This window comes from Neurospora tetraspora (assembly GCF_033439725.1).
Source record: "Neurospora tetraspora strain CBS 560.94 chromosome Unknown B0H65scaffold_3, whole genome shotgun sequence".
In the NCBI taxonomy this organism is placed as follows: Eukaryota; Fungi; Ascomycota; class Sordariomycetes; order Sordariales; family Sordariaceae; genus Neurospora; species Neurospora tetraspora.
The window spans coordinates 1,885,003-1,899,494 of record NW_026944385.1 but is presented as its reverse complement, the minus strand read 5'-3'; the positions used below and the strand labels follow the sequence as shown (position 1 = coordinate 1,899,494).

Below are 14,492 nucleotides of genomic sequence, written 5' to 3'. Positions count from 1 at the left end.
CAGGCGAACTGAGAGAAAGAAGAAGAAGCCGGCAACGAGGGGTTGTGGACGGAAGTCATGCCAAAACTCACATTTTCTGCCATCAGCCGTCGTCCATCGAACGGATTCCCTTGAAGCCCAAAAGTAAAACTTCCAGACCCTGCTAACCTGCATGCAAACGCTCCATCGCCGCGATACGTGGCGGGTAGCTGTACCAATCGACAGGGGATTCGGAATCTTTCTTGACCAGTCATTTCAGCCAAAGAGTTGTCAATCGGGACAACTCCATGTCCAAATCAGTCGAATCAGCTCATCTGGGTGGATCCTCGCTCACTCTTATCGCTGCCAGAGGATTTTGGCATTTCGAAAGCTTTCCGATACTCAGAAACATTGAAAATGCAGTCAAAGGCCTATTGAGGCACAAGAGTGAAACCGTCCGATGTTTTTGCGATGTTTGCTCAAGAGAATGACGCAGGAAAGAGGAAGGAAGTTCAGTTGACGTTGAAAGTGGACCGTGTCATGTGAGCGGGGGCCACCTGGAGAGGAGTGACTGTCAGAGGCCAGGGGATCTACTGGGCGTGTACGTGCCTAGCTGGACTGGGATATGCGGGATTTTTACCCAGATGCCAGAGCTTCGAGTCTGCAGAGCCAGTCTTACACACACACCTAATCAAGCCACGTTGAACCTATATCGATTATTACTAGTAATATTACAATTAAGAGTCTTATCGATTTGACTATTGAAGCCATCGCTAGCAATAACAACTGATAAAACGACTACTACTAATATCTACGACCAAAATTAATAGTGTTACTTTTAATAGCCCTAAGGATTAGCCGGCTTAGGAGAATACTTTTATTTCTATAGCCTAAGATTTTAATTTCTAGAAGTATATTAATCCCGATAATTATATATCCTAGCTAATTAAGCTAATAGAACCTAATATTGCTAATTACTAGGGGGAAGTTCCTGCTAAAAAAATTAAGAAAGTTAAAAAGGATAAGGAGGTTACCTTATTTACTACCATTAAATTTTATAGCTTCTATTATAAATGCGACTATTGTAATTATATAATTGAGAAGTTAAATTAGCGTATAGAGGTTAAGACTTTTTTTAATTTAAGTATTAAAAAGACTACGCTAAGTCGCTAGATGTTTAAAATTGTTAGAAATAATTATTAGGAGATTAATTTTATTAAATGTATTAGTCTATACGAATGGTACGATAATTTTAGTAAGTTTATTGCTTTTAATAATTATAAGGTAAAAAAGCTTGCCCGGATTAAATTTATTAATATTTTTAAACCCTTTAGTAGAGTTAATTGTAATTAGCATAATTAAACCTTTTATTAGGAATCGGCTATAGCCCTTTATATTATTAAAGGAATTGTTAGAGTAAATAAATTAGACCTATAGTTCCTAAAGTTCTATATAGTTATAAAGTCAAGTCCTTATACCGCTTAGGTAAATAATTACTAATTCTAATATAATAAGGAGATTGAAAGAAATTTCAATTTTAAAATCTCTTTCCGTATTATAACTAAGGATTTTCGTAAAGTAGTAATAGTAAGTATTATTTAAGAAAAGGGTCGCGCCCCCTTATTTAAGGGTATTATATTCGTAATTATATTAAGTAATAAGCCTGCTAAGGAGGACGCTCCTAATAACGAATAAAATTTTAGCCTGGAGGTAAAGTGATAAAGAGAGGCTATAAATAAAAATGGTAAATTTAGAAAGAATATTAATAAGAATAAATATATTTCCTTTTTGTCCCTATTAGCGAATAAACGACTACGATAATCCTTATATAAATTCTATAAGTAATTAAATTATAATTTAAATAAGTATTATTACGCTAAGTTATAATTAGTTTATAAAGGCTAAATTAAAAATCATATTATTAAAAAGCGTGCGTTCGCTAATTTAAAGAAGAATAAGATACTTAAAGAGGCCGTTAATTGTTTACGAATGTAGTAGAATAATAAGGATTAAAATAATTAATTCTATAATCGTCGGGTAAGTAAGAGTAGTTTCTTAATATTTATAATGAAATATAGCGTTGTATACCTATTAAAAGACTTTATAATCCTTAATTTAAATATAATAATATATATTTTTAATAAAATTAATCGCTTTAAAGACTTTACCCCTTTAAATATTAGTAAATATATATAGGCGGTAAATAAGCGGATTCCTATAAAGGGGTATAGTACTATTATAATTATAATTTAAGACGATAACGGAAATAGAGAGTTTTAATTCCCTAACGTTATTCTAGTACCTGGTATAACTTATAATTTCGTTTCCTTAAAATAATTCGAAGATAAACAAATCTATTAGGACTATAAGAATAATTACCTATATTCCCGCCTTATAAACTCCCTTATTTATTATATCCTTTCTAAATATAAATAATTTATTTTAAAGTATATCCTTCTATAGAATAGTATCAACGAAATTTTTATTATTATATAATATATAAATTATATTGAACGGAAACCTTAAAAGGGTAAGCCCCTTCGCTAATATTTTCGATTTAATTACTTAAGACCTAAGACTTTAATTAAGTTAATAGAGTAAAAGTATAATATACAATTTAAAAGACCGGATATAATATATTATAAACTATATATTAAAATTAAATTAAAGTGCTAATTGCATAAAAAAGCTCGTAATTACTTAAAAGGCCCTAAATTATAATTAACCGTCGATTTCTTCTTTTATAAGGAGGTAAAGGTAAAGAGCTGGAAATACTCAAGTTTAATAATGGTCGTAGATTGGTAATTTAAATTCGTTTAAGTATATTATTTAGGTAATAGAGAAGCCGAATTTATTGTTACGTATTTAGAATCCCTCTATATAGGGCTATAGATTTAATACTAAATCGTACTTCGGGTAATCGAATATAATAATGAAATAATTAGTAGCAAAAAAATTATTACTTAATTTATAGCAAAGAGAATTAATATTGAGCCTTTAGTACTTTATATACAAATTTAAAACGGTAGCGTAGAGTATTTAGGGGGTATAATTAAAATGAAAGGTATAATAATACAATTAAGTATAAATCTTCCTTACGAATTATAAAAAAAAATTATTAAAGTAACTATATATTTATACAATTTAACCCCTAAGGCGGAATATTATTAGAAATCTCCTTAAAATCAATTCGAAATGTACTACTAATTTAAAAACGGTATTATTCCTTTATTAAACCCCTCCCTTACTATTGTATATCTTAAAGTATATAATTATAAAACCTTTATTTTTATAATAAAAATTATAAAAGAATAAAATAAATTAATAAAATTTGAACATTGTATTTAAATCGGCCATTTAATTAAATACTAATTCTATTATTATAATACGAAACGTCGTATTTAATAAAAACGAAGTCTTCTTTAGTAGTAACGTTAAAGAAATTTATAATACTTTTAATATCTCCCTTAAAAAACTAATTATATGATTAAAAGACTTTTATTAAATGAATATTGTGTAAGTAAACGTCCTATAGGTTGAAGCTATATCTATTATAGGTAATAAAATTATTAACCCTATTATTTAAAACTTTTTTACCGAAACTGAAAATATATTAAAAGAAGAGGAAGAATTAAAGTTTCTAAAAATATAAATGTAATTTAAATTTTTAGAAGTCCTATAAATATTAAAGATATTATTAAATTTAGAAATATTGTAAAAGTCTCTAAAACCTTTATTATTACTACTCGTACAATCGCCGTTGGATTTTTAAAATATAATCTTAAATTCAAAGAATAAAAAAGAAAGCTATTTCCCTATACCTCCTAATAATCTAATTGTATTTCTAATAACTGACCTCTTTCGTTCCAATAAAGAATTATAGCTAACTATAAATTAATACTTTTATTAGGCTGCGTCGTTCTTATTTATAAAGCGTAATCGACCTATAGGCCTCTAAGGAGATAAAATCGTAGATTAAACCTTCCTAGAATAAATAAAAGAGGAGGGTATCGATATTAATCCCGGCTATAATTCTAAATTAAAAATAATAAAAGATATTATTAATTGCTATAAAGTAAAGGATACGTTAAAGACCCTCTATTAAACTAATTTTCTACCTCTTCTAAAGTATTACAGTAATTTTAATTTTTATTCTTTTAGGGAATTCTTTAAAGCTATAGAGAAAGAATACCTAAATAAGTATAAGGATAAGAAGTCTTAGAAATAAATTAATATCGAAGAAGTAGGAAATAACGAAATATTCGGTTCGATATAGGTATATATTTATAAATTCAATTAAAATGGCCAGTTTTTTAGGTATAAAGTACGTTTAATTGTACGTAGGGATTAGTAATTTAAAGATAGCGTACGTAAAATATATATAATGACTCTAGTAATTAGGTCGTTTTATATCCTAATAATTATAGCCGTTTACTTTAATTTTAATTTAATTTAATATAATGTAAAGAATACTTTTATTAATATTATATTCGATAAAATAATATTTATAAAAGTTCACTCTAAATATATTAGGAAAGGTTAATTATTTTAATTACTACGTACGCTATGTAATTTACGGAAATTTCCCCTCTTTTAATAATAAGAATTTATTAAAACTTTTGTAATTATAAGTATAAACCCTCTCCTTATAGAATCTAATATTTTAAATTAAAGATAATATATTCTTCTTCTTCTACGTCGACGATATTGTTATTATTTATAGGTATAAAAATAAAGAGATAGCTATAATTAAGGAAGTAGTAGCCGCTATAGAGAGGAAGTATTAATTAATGGGTAGAAAGTTACTAAAATAGTTTTTAGGTATCGAAATTATTTGAAATTGAAAGAAGAGACTAATTTAGTTATTATAACGCAATTATATTTAAAAGATCGCGGAGAAGGTTAAACGTATTAAAAAATTATTTTTTATGCTTATAGTTAAAGAAGAATTCTTATTTTATTAAAATAATGTAGCCCCGTATGAAATTTATATGTATTAAATTAAAATCGGTTTAATTCTCTATATTATTATTATGTTGCGATTAGATGTAGTTTTTCTAATCTTTAAATTTATTCGATTTAATTCAAATCTTAATCTAATATATTATATAATTATAAATCGAATATTATTTTACTTTCTTACAATTTAAAATTATACCATTCAACTAAATAGTAAAGACCGCTAGGATTCTTATGTTATAATTAATTCCTTATTTATAAATAATTTTCTTAATTAAAAGAATTTATAAGCGTTTATATTCAAATTCTTACGCGCTATAATCGATTAGCGAGCTAATAAATAAAATATAGTTATAACTTTATTTATAGAAGCCAAATTATTATCCTTTAATTAAGGAGCTAAGGAGGCTATTTATATTCGCTGTCTCTTTAACGAATTTATTCTAAGGTTCGAAAATTAAAAGGCTACGCCTATAGATTATAATAATAAATAAATAATATAATTTATTATAAAGGAGGGAATTCGGCTCGTAACTAAATTTAAATATATCAACATATATAATATTAATTAAAGTAAGCGTAAGAGAGGAAATTAGTAGATGTAGTTTTCGTACTGATTAAGGAGTAGATTGTAAATAGCTTTATTAAGAGCCTCCTTCCTATAGTATATTTGAAGTCTATAGAGTAATTAGGGCTTAAAGAATTATAATGGTTATAAATTCAATTACGAGAATTTAGTAGTAGAAATATTGCTATAGGCTGCCCGAAGGGTATAGAGGACTCTATAAAGGAGGATTCGGGTAACGAATTGGTAAATATAATAGTAAGTATAGTAGGGTAAAACTTTTACGAGTAACGGCTTAAAAGCTACTATAACGAGGAAGCAATTTGGGAATAGTATTATTTCTAACTAGTTTTAGAAGGATTTTAGGGTATTTTAGGGCATTTCTGGATAGATCTGACGTAGTTTATGTATTAAATTTAAGGGAGTGTATTAGAAGCTAGGGGATTTACTGAGCGTGTACGTACCCAATTGGACTAGGATATACGGGATTTTTACCCAGATATTAGAGCTTCAAGTCTATAGAGCCAGTCTTACACACACACACAATCAAGCCACGTTGAACCCATATCGATCATGACCAGTAATATCACAGTGACCGGCAGCTGTATCCAGCGGTATCCTTGCATGACACACGGAAAATATCCCTTTCGACGGGCAATGAGGGGCTCTTTACTGTAGAACAAGTCACCACGGCAACGCGCGCACACTCCACACTGTATTTATTTCACCTTGGCGGGGCACATCCTTTCCTCTTCCTCTTCGTTTTCCTCAACCATCATCACTTTCACCTTCAACCTTTACCTTTTCCCACTCCAACTTCCAAACACTCTCACTTTCTGAACTGAACAACGTCAACCAGTCTTCAAAAATCAACGTAGTCTACGGTTTGGTCACCCAACTTTCTCTCACTTCCTCAGCAACTGCATCTACAAGCTTGGATGAACGCACACCCCTCTCACTACTACAACTTCTTCTTTGTCAACCTCACTTTCTTCATTCCATCATCACAGCTACAGCAAGCAAATTCAGCGCGACGCAGCTAGCCCCTCTTCATTTCTCTTTTGAAAACCTCACTTTCTTCACTTCGTGATAACAGCCACAGCAAGTACAAGGCAGCGCGACGCAGTCATGTCGACCCCGCAAGCTACCCAGGAGCCGCAGGATGCGCTGGTGCAGAGCATCGCGAACCTTGTCAACACCACGGACGCGTTGGCGGAGATTATCGCTCGCGTTAACAACAGCCTCTCAGAAACTTCTCAAGCTGATGAAGCTTTCACCGTCGCCTTGGTTTATCTTGAGAATGTCAAGGGCCAGTTCCTCAACCTCGTCGCAAGCGCACAGGAGGCTGCCAGCTTGAATCTTGCTACCAAGCTGCAGATTGAACAGGCGACCAAGCAGTTGGAGCAGCTGCAGAAGAAGATCAAAGACCAGCTGGAGCTGGACTCGAAGGAAGTTGCGGGGCATATCAAGAAGCAGTTTGAGCTGGCTTTCAAGGTGATGTCGGAGAATTTCAAGAAGCAGTTGGAGCTAACCTCAAAGGAGATGGCGGACGACTCAAAGAATATGGCAGATAAATGCGTCAAGGCACTGGCTCTTACTGGTGAGGCCATGGTCGAGCAAGTCGAGAAACTCGAGCACACTTCAGAGGAGATGGAGAAGGATTCAAAGAAGATGTCGGAGCAAGCCAAAGAGGAGATCAAGCAGATGGCAGAGAACGCTAACAAGACGATCATTAATTCTTCAGAGGCCATGGTTGACCAAATCTACAACCTGGAGTACGGTGCCGACGAGATTCAGGTGGACGTGAGGGAGGTAAAGGAGCAATGCAAGGAGGTCTTGGGTCAGTCAAAGGAGGTGATGGTACTGACAATGGAGGAACTCAAGCTCGCAAAGGAAGACATGCAGCGCGAGAGACTGCTGTTCAAGGACCAGCATGACCGTCTCGAGCAGAAGATCGAGGAGATGTATCGTGTCCTGGAGGGCAGAGACGCCGAGAACAAGGGTCTCAAGGCACTTTACAGCAAGCTGAGCTCACATGCACTTCGCAGTGTCCAGAACGCCACCAACTTCCGCGACGCGCAGTACAAGTTCCTCGTCGACGGGTTTGCCAGATTCGAGCAGAAGATCGCCTTCATCACTCACCACATCGGCAACACCAGCGCGATCTCCGGCAAAGCCTCAACTGCCGTCACCACTAACGATGCATCCAAGGCTGACAAGACCAGCAAAAGCCCCAAGAGCACCAAGGAGGACAAAATCGCCGAGTTACAGAAGATCGTCAGAGACCTCAAGTACGAGCGCGACGTCCTCACCGGCAACAACAAGCTCCTCGAGCTCCGCCTCGCCAAATTCGAGCAGGAAGCCCTCGCCACTTCCCCCGCACCCGAGCAACCCGTCCCCGACACTCCGTGCCCGACGCTCAAGTCCACCAAATCCAAGCGCTCCCTCACCGAGACCGGCGAGCCTCTAGCCCAGCTGACCCTCTCCGACTCAGAGACCACCACCGTCGTCGCCAGCGCCCGCCCCTCCGTCGAAAGCCTCATCCAGCCCGACCTCTGGGAGCGCCTCATCGCCCCGGCTTTGCTCAGCGACGAGATCAAGCGTCGCCTGCGCCTGATCAAGCCCCAGGTAACCGGCGGTCTGCGTCTCGAGACGCTGTTCCTGCGCGTGGTCAACATCGCCGTGCACGATCAGGCCTGGGAGAACTTCGACTCCCTTTTGAAACAGGGCACGATTTCGCAGTGGTACTGCGTTGATGGCTTGGTGAAGAATGGTTTGGGGCGCGGCTCCACCATTCTGGTGGGTCACCAGTGCGATGGCCGTAAGGGGGAGGAGGGCAAGGGCGGGGAGTGTTTGAGGGTCATGCGCACCCAGTTGGATTATGGGAAGGTTATGTTTAGGCATTATACCTTCTAGAAGGTATAATGCCTGGACTGACTGACCTTCCCAGCCAGCTGGGGAGGCGGTGCCCTGGTGGGGTAGTTTGTTGGGTGGGTGGAGGGTCGGTTCCTTTCTTTTCGTGGTTGGAGTAGATGCCCTGGCGGGATCATTCTCGGTTTCTTTTTCTATGTATATAGTATTGTAATAGGTTGCTGTTGTCTGGGGGTGCTTGGCTTCCGTTGGGCCCCCCAAAGAGCGCCTAGTAATGATTAATCGACATCCCATCCCACCATGAAGTCTTCTATGCCTTACGATGCTGTGATTATGTGTTTTACGCAGCAGCAAACGCGTGGCCAGATCTTGCAGATGCTTAACCATATCCTTTCCAGATGTTGAAGGTTTGTGACAAGGCATTTTCGTGCATTTCGATGACCTTTTGGACGCTAACAATAACCTTTTTCAGAGCTCGAAAAGCACTCAATCAGCATCTGGACATGAGAGTAAAAGTGTGATTCGAACGACGATGTGGCACATGGTGGGACTTGATTCTCCAAAGCAAATGATATGAAGCAACGATTAGTTGATCTATATTAGGAGTGGAGGATGGACAATGTTTGAGATGTCTACAGACAGAGCGTTCCCACAGGGACGTGATGCCAAAGGTAAGGGGAGGTCGAAAAGTACATTAATCTCTAGCCCTTCCTGAGAGGAGGAAGGGTCTAACAACTGTTTATCTATATGAAGACGGCCGTCTCCTTTGCAGCGTAGTCTCGTGTTGCCTCAGAGCCACTCCGACGCCACCCCGCGAGATCTCTCCCTTGAGCGCCGGCGCCTTTCGGCCCCAACACCGACTCCTGTAGTAGCATGCGTCCTTGGGCCTGAAAGTCTACTCTACAATGAATGATTACATTAATGTACAAGTACTCAATATGACGTTCCTGTTACTCTCCCTACACGCTCTCAATTGCGTTGTTGCTGACTCGCAGCTTGCTCCCTCTGCAAATCTAAGAGGCGCAGGTTAACCATACTTCTGTGGCCAACCTGGATTCTTTTTATCCCATTTCTGGAGGCCCCAAATGGGTAGCGACCCCGACCGTTGACAAAAACCCCGGCCACCTCGAAAGACGTGCGATATGGCACAAGCTCACTGGTCCATGTCTGATTAAAGACCGTCATGCCCTGGGGTACGGTATCTGGGTTATCATGACACCACATGGTCTGTGTCGTGATGTTAGACCAATCCCGCTGCAGCCTGTCCATAAAGAGTACGAGGTCTGACGGGAGAGAGGGGTCCCGACGAAGCCTAGATCTATCACAATGCTCCCAAGGCCTCATCTCAATGTAGGAGTCTTTGACCGTGGTTCTTAGAAGCGGCATAGTCTGAGCCAGCACATCTAATTTTCCGAAACAGACTGCCATGGAAGGAATGGAGATGGTAGATCGAATTGGCGGCAAATTGGCCCGTCGTGTTACCAAGATGTCAAATAGGTCTTTCTTTCCGATATTAGATAGACGTCGACAACAGTCGATTGCGTGTTCTTTGGTGTTGCACCAAGGGCACCCCTCAATGTCGCCGAAAATGGATGGCGGCCCGAAGCAGTCGGCCAATTCGTGGTCCGGGCTCCGACACGCTCTATTGCCGCAGGGTCTTGAATTTGGCCTAGGACGTCCTCTGGAGTCTTGAGCGGACGTTTGAGGTCTATATGAGTCATATGACTGGTTTCTGTTCTGTGTGGCTTCAGTCGGGGTCTGCGACTGTTGTTTCGCTTGGGCGGGTAAATGAACCTCATGGCGACCAAGCAGGCCCATGCTGGTCAGCGTCCTCAGAGGGAGTCCTGGCTGTGCCCTCTTGGGTTGCGGAGCTAGGGCCATGGTGTCGGCCGCGTCGAGGCTCCGCTTGTTTGAACCACGGCTTGCTTTAGCTGTCGACGTTGAGTGTGCCTCTGTCGCAGAGGTCGCGGTAGGAGCGGGCTTAGTTTCCCGTCTCAGTTGTTGGTCAATGTCGCCGCTCGTGATGTTGGGCTTGTTTGAACCACTGCTTGGTTTAGTTGTCGACGTTAGGTGGGCCTCTGTCGCAGAGTTCGCGGGAGGAGCTGGCTTGGCTTCCTGTTTCAATGGTTGGTTGATCTCGGCGCTCGGAAGACCAGCGTCAAGGCTCGGCTTGTTTGAATCACGCCTTGGTCGGGCTGTCGACGTTGGGGGAGCCTGTATCGCAGGTATCTCGAGATTGGCTCGCTCGGTCTCCTCTCTCACTAGTGGGTCGATATTGGTGCTGGTGATGGTGACATGCTGGGACCGGCCTGGTGCACTCTGGGGAGACATGTCCCTGGGTGTAACCATACGGCTGGCCATGTGTCTCTCACGGAATCTTTCTGCGAAGAAATTGTCGTACTCGGAGGAGAAAGGCCCAACGTGAGCTGACGGCTTTGTGTAGTAAAATCTGTCGTTGCCAAAGTCACCGCGGGGGAGGGCGTATCCTGGACATGTAGCTTGGTTAGAATGGGCCAACAGAAGAGGTGATATATGTATATCAGCTAAGGAGTGTTGATCGAAGGCGTTCGCGTGTAGGTAGCTTTACTGGGGAGTTGCGACAAACGTACCTCTCATCCACAAACTAAAATCCAGCGCATAGAGGTGTGCCGCGGTGAACACGCGGCTCAATCCGAGGTTGTAAAACCTCATCATGACATCCTGAGACCCCTCTAGATACCATTCTTGGATTTTGGCTGCTGCTGCGCGTTGCGCGGGGGTCACGCTTGCACGCCCGGAGTGTTCCAGAATCTCATCCAGAGGGTCCTAGAGCTGGCTAACGCCGAAGTGGGTTTTGGCAATCTGGCGGGCCACAAACCAGTTCCGGTGATACTCATCGTTGTACCTGATCGTGGTGACCACGCTGGTGTAAGTTGGTGGTGTCGGTGTATGCCGATCTGGGTATCTCATTGCCGCCAGCTCCTGCATCATCTTGTCCATGACGGGGTGGTCCAACGCAGCAACCGGCGCTGGAAATGCATCTGGATTCATTTTTAAGTCATGAATGGTTGGATAACAGCGGTTCCAATATCTGTCGAGGCCGCGTGGTCGTACGGAGATTGGAAGTGACTGTGTATGTCTGAGGTTGACGAGGAGGGGCCCGAAATGTGGATGGGAGAAAGAGTGTGAAGTTTGGGAAGGGAGCAAGGCAGGTGCGAAGGAGGAAGGAGAAAGGTTTTCTAATTCAGCATTTGTACCCCGCGTACTCGTCAAACTTAAAATTTGTGCGTTGCCTTCGGAGGGTGGAGAACCGGAGTGAATGGTTTGAATCTCGTCCCAAGTGAATGGTGCGGATCGGCAGCAGGCTCCTGCCCTGGGCACACAATTTCTGTACTGGTGAGCCAAGACCAGGTCTCATAGAGGTAGCTACCTGGTACTTAAGGTCTGTGTTTGGCAGATACTGTCACCAGACCACCGTGGGGACGGTAGTTCAGTCGTCAGAAGCGTAGCTAACTTCTCCTGGCTGTCTCCTTCCCTAGTAGAAGCGGTTCGTTCGATCCCGGAGACGGGCGGGCAATTTTTTTGCTTCTTTTTTTTTTTTTTTTTTGCTTTTTTTTTCTCTACCACCCTTCTCCTGTTACGGTTTCTCCGCTTCCTTCTTTTGGTTCTTCCACAATGCCTTTTAGGTTGTTCAATATCAGGCAACGCGTTGGAGATTACAATGACATGGTTCTCTGAAGTGCACGTATTGACTCCTCAGTCTCCTCGTCCGACGTCCCCGGAGAGGCCAGTGTGCAAAACAGGATGCGTGTACACTGAACAAATTGTGAGATGAAGTGCTCAAGAAATGTGAGATATGTCCCACAAGATGAGACGTGTCTACTCAAATCGAGATATGTGACGTCCTGACAATAAAATGAGATTCACTAGGCTCTACAGCTTTAGTATTATTTTGAGTCTTTGGGAATGCCCGGTGTTTGAAGGTTGGGAAAAGCGTCATACATATAAAGCCAATCTAACAAGCCTACCAGGAACGGATGCTTTGTTGCATCTGCCGCCCGCTCATTCATATACATAACAGAAGGGGCTGTCGCTGACAGTATCCATCAGCTTTTTTATTTGCACATCAGGCATTGTTGGACCGATGGCAATGGTCTCGTCCGTCGTGACGTTCGCACTAGGGGGTTGGTCCAGGATGGTGTGCGTGCCAAAGACGCCCTGTATAGCAATCGCAACAAGTCAGCACACCATACTGCAAACAAGGGAGGGAAAGTTCCTGGAAGTGCTACGCACCTGCCGGTTCTCAAAGTCCAAGTTTTGCCAGATCCACCAGAGGCGATCGAGCTGCCCGTGATGAAGCCAGAAGACCGGGTCGCCGGGTGATATAAACATGTCGGATCCGGGATCACCACCGATCATGAAGTGTCCGGCGATGTGGACGCCCAGCTTTTCCGGGTGGTAGCGAGGGTCGCCCTCCTGGATGTTCTTGTCAACAAAATCTCTTCTTGGCCAAGCAGGTAACCTTGAACGACTAGATGGAAACTCACCAGCGTGGTCTGGAACTCGAAAATATTCCTGGTCTGCAGTATCAGATCCGTCGTGTTTCTCAGGGTAGCAAACTTTCTCCCCAGCCCTTCGCTCAGGTCGCGCTTCAGACACCGCCTGTTATCAGCCAGAGTGTTCTCTGCCACGGTCAAGTTGCCAGGTTCTCCGTATTTTGGCAATCCTACGGGCCCGAGGTGCGTCTGCATGCCGGCAATAGGACCCGTGGTCACGCAGCCGCCACCACGGCCGTTGGGCCCTGCCGGGAGAATATTCATTTCGGTGAAACCGGGGAATATGAAGCCTGAGTCCCCGTGGGGGACCGGATCGCCGTTGCCGCCGAGCGAGGTGTCTGAACCGTCAAATATGGGAGAGGCGAGGAGGTTTTCGACGTCGAGACCGTGGTTCCAGTAAGCAAGGGCGCCTGTCGTGATTCGGATTTGGTTAGACCATTGGCTGGCGGGAAACGGGGTTCGATCAGGGAAGGGAAAGAGTTTAGACGAACCTTTGTAGCCACATTTTTGAAGACCTTGCTCGAAACCATGAAGGTAGTAGCGGTGCCAGGGAAGAAAGAGACCCGACCAATGGATGATGGGTGTCACGTTCAAGTGAAGGTAGATCAAGTCGTCAAAAGCAGAGACAGCACCGGGAGCTTCGCCTGCCGGAAGACTACTGGGACTCTCCAAAAGACACTTGAAGGCTTTGATGTAATCGCGTCTCTCAGATTTGGAAAGGTTGCGCCTGTCAACATGGTGTCAGTGTAGACCTATGGGTAACTAGTAACATTGTGTCTTGCAAGTACCTACCATTCCTTTCTGACCTTGACATTCTTCCTGTTGCACTTGCCATTGAACCTTTGATAGGCATTCCTAGAAGCCATTGCGTTGAGGCCTTGAAGAGCCACACCAGTGTCAATGGCCTTTTGTCCCCATGAGGGGAGATTCAAGGCCGACACGGGCACCGAGAGGGCCGCCGTCAACCAGAGCGCTGAAGGGATGTGCATGTTGACAATGTTGGTAGCTCTGAGAGTTGAAGACGAGAGTGACAGCAAGGACGCCTTATGTCAGATGACGACGGCGACCTTTTATACCAGGATAACATTCTGCAGATCTCTTTCTCCCGTCCCTCAGGGTCTCTCTGGCCGTCCCAGTCCCATGTAGCTGCGCGAGCTTCTTACTGAATCCGTATGCTGATCCAAATTCTGTATGCATTGCCGTGTTCTGGTGTCTTGTATAGTGATGCCTATTACATAATACTTGAATGCAAGTAAGATGCGTGGTACCTTGTGGTCCTACCCTGGGCTGCCACTCAAGACCTTGGGAGCCGCTTTTGCTACGACGGGAGAGGTAGTGCCCAGAAAGCGGGAAGAGGTCGCAGAAAATAGTGTTGAGTACGATCTCATGTCTGAACAAAGCCAGGGAGACGAGGTAAAGACGCCTGAGAATAAGGTAACCCTGTTCACAAAGACAAAAGCTGGGTATCCAATGGAGGGTTGACGGAAGAGTTTGTCTGAGCTTCAGAGCATGGGTGTGATAAGGGGGAAGTTGACCAGGTCTTCCAGTTTGCGACTGGAAAACTTGAGCCTCAAGACTTTTTCTGTTTCCTCTCAGTTCAAAGT

At 42.1% G+C, this 14,492-nt stretch overlaps 3 protein-coding genes across 3 annotated transcripts; 1 reads left to right on the top strand and 2 right to left on the bottom strand.

Annotated features, from left to right (window-relative positions):
* Positions 1 to 6,126: 6,126 nt before the first annotated feature.
* On the top strand, positions 6,127 to 9,640 carry B0H65DRAFT_538479 (uncharacterized protein; the record flags this gene model as incomplete). The annotated part of the gene is made up of 3 exons (XM_062829093.1): positions 6,127 to 8,303; positions 8,992 to 9,024; positions 9,531 to 9,640. The coding sequence occupies exons 1-3, from the start codon at positions 6,611 to 6,613 to the stop codon at positions 9,638 to 9,640; spliced, it is 1,836 nt and encodes a 611-aa protein (XP_062682896.1). The 5' UTR covers positions 6,127 to 6,610.
* Positions 9,641 to 9,995: 355 nt separating this feature from the next.
* On the bottom strand, positions 9,996 to 11,383 carry B0H65DRAFT_587719 (uncharacterized protein; the record flags this gene model as incomplete). Its single annotated transcript, XM_062830987.1, has 4 exons — positions 9,996 to 10,022; positions 10,148 to 10,839; positions 10,963 to 11,117; positions 11,211 to 11,383. The coding sequence occupies 4 exons, from the start codon at positions 11,381 to 11,383 to the stop codon at positions 9,996 to 9,998; spliced, it is 1,047 nt and encodes a 348-aa protein (XP_062682895.1).
* Positions 11,384 to 12,394: 1,011 nt separating this feature from the next.
* On the bottom strand, positions 12,395 to 13,877 carry B0H65DRAFT_423841 (uncharacterized protein; the record flags this gene model as incomplete). The annotated part of the gene is made up of 5 exons (XM_062824484.1): positions 12,395 to 12,550; positions 12,626 to 12,808; positions 12,880 to 13,298; positions 13,380 to 13,615; positions 13,681 to 13,877. The coding sequence occupies 5 exons, from the start codon at positions 13,875 to 13,877 to the stop codon at positions 12,395 to 12,397; spliced, it is 1,191 nt and encodes a 396-aa protein (XP_062682894.1).
* Between the last annotated feature and the right edge of the window lie 615 nt (positions 13,878 to 14,492).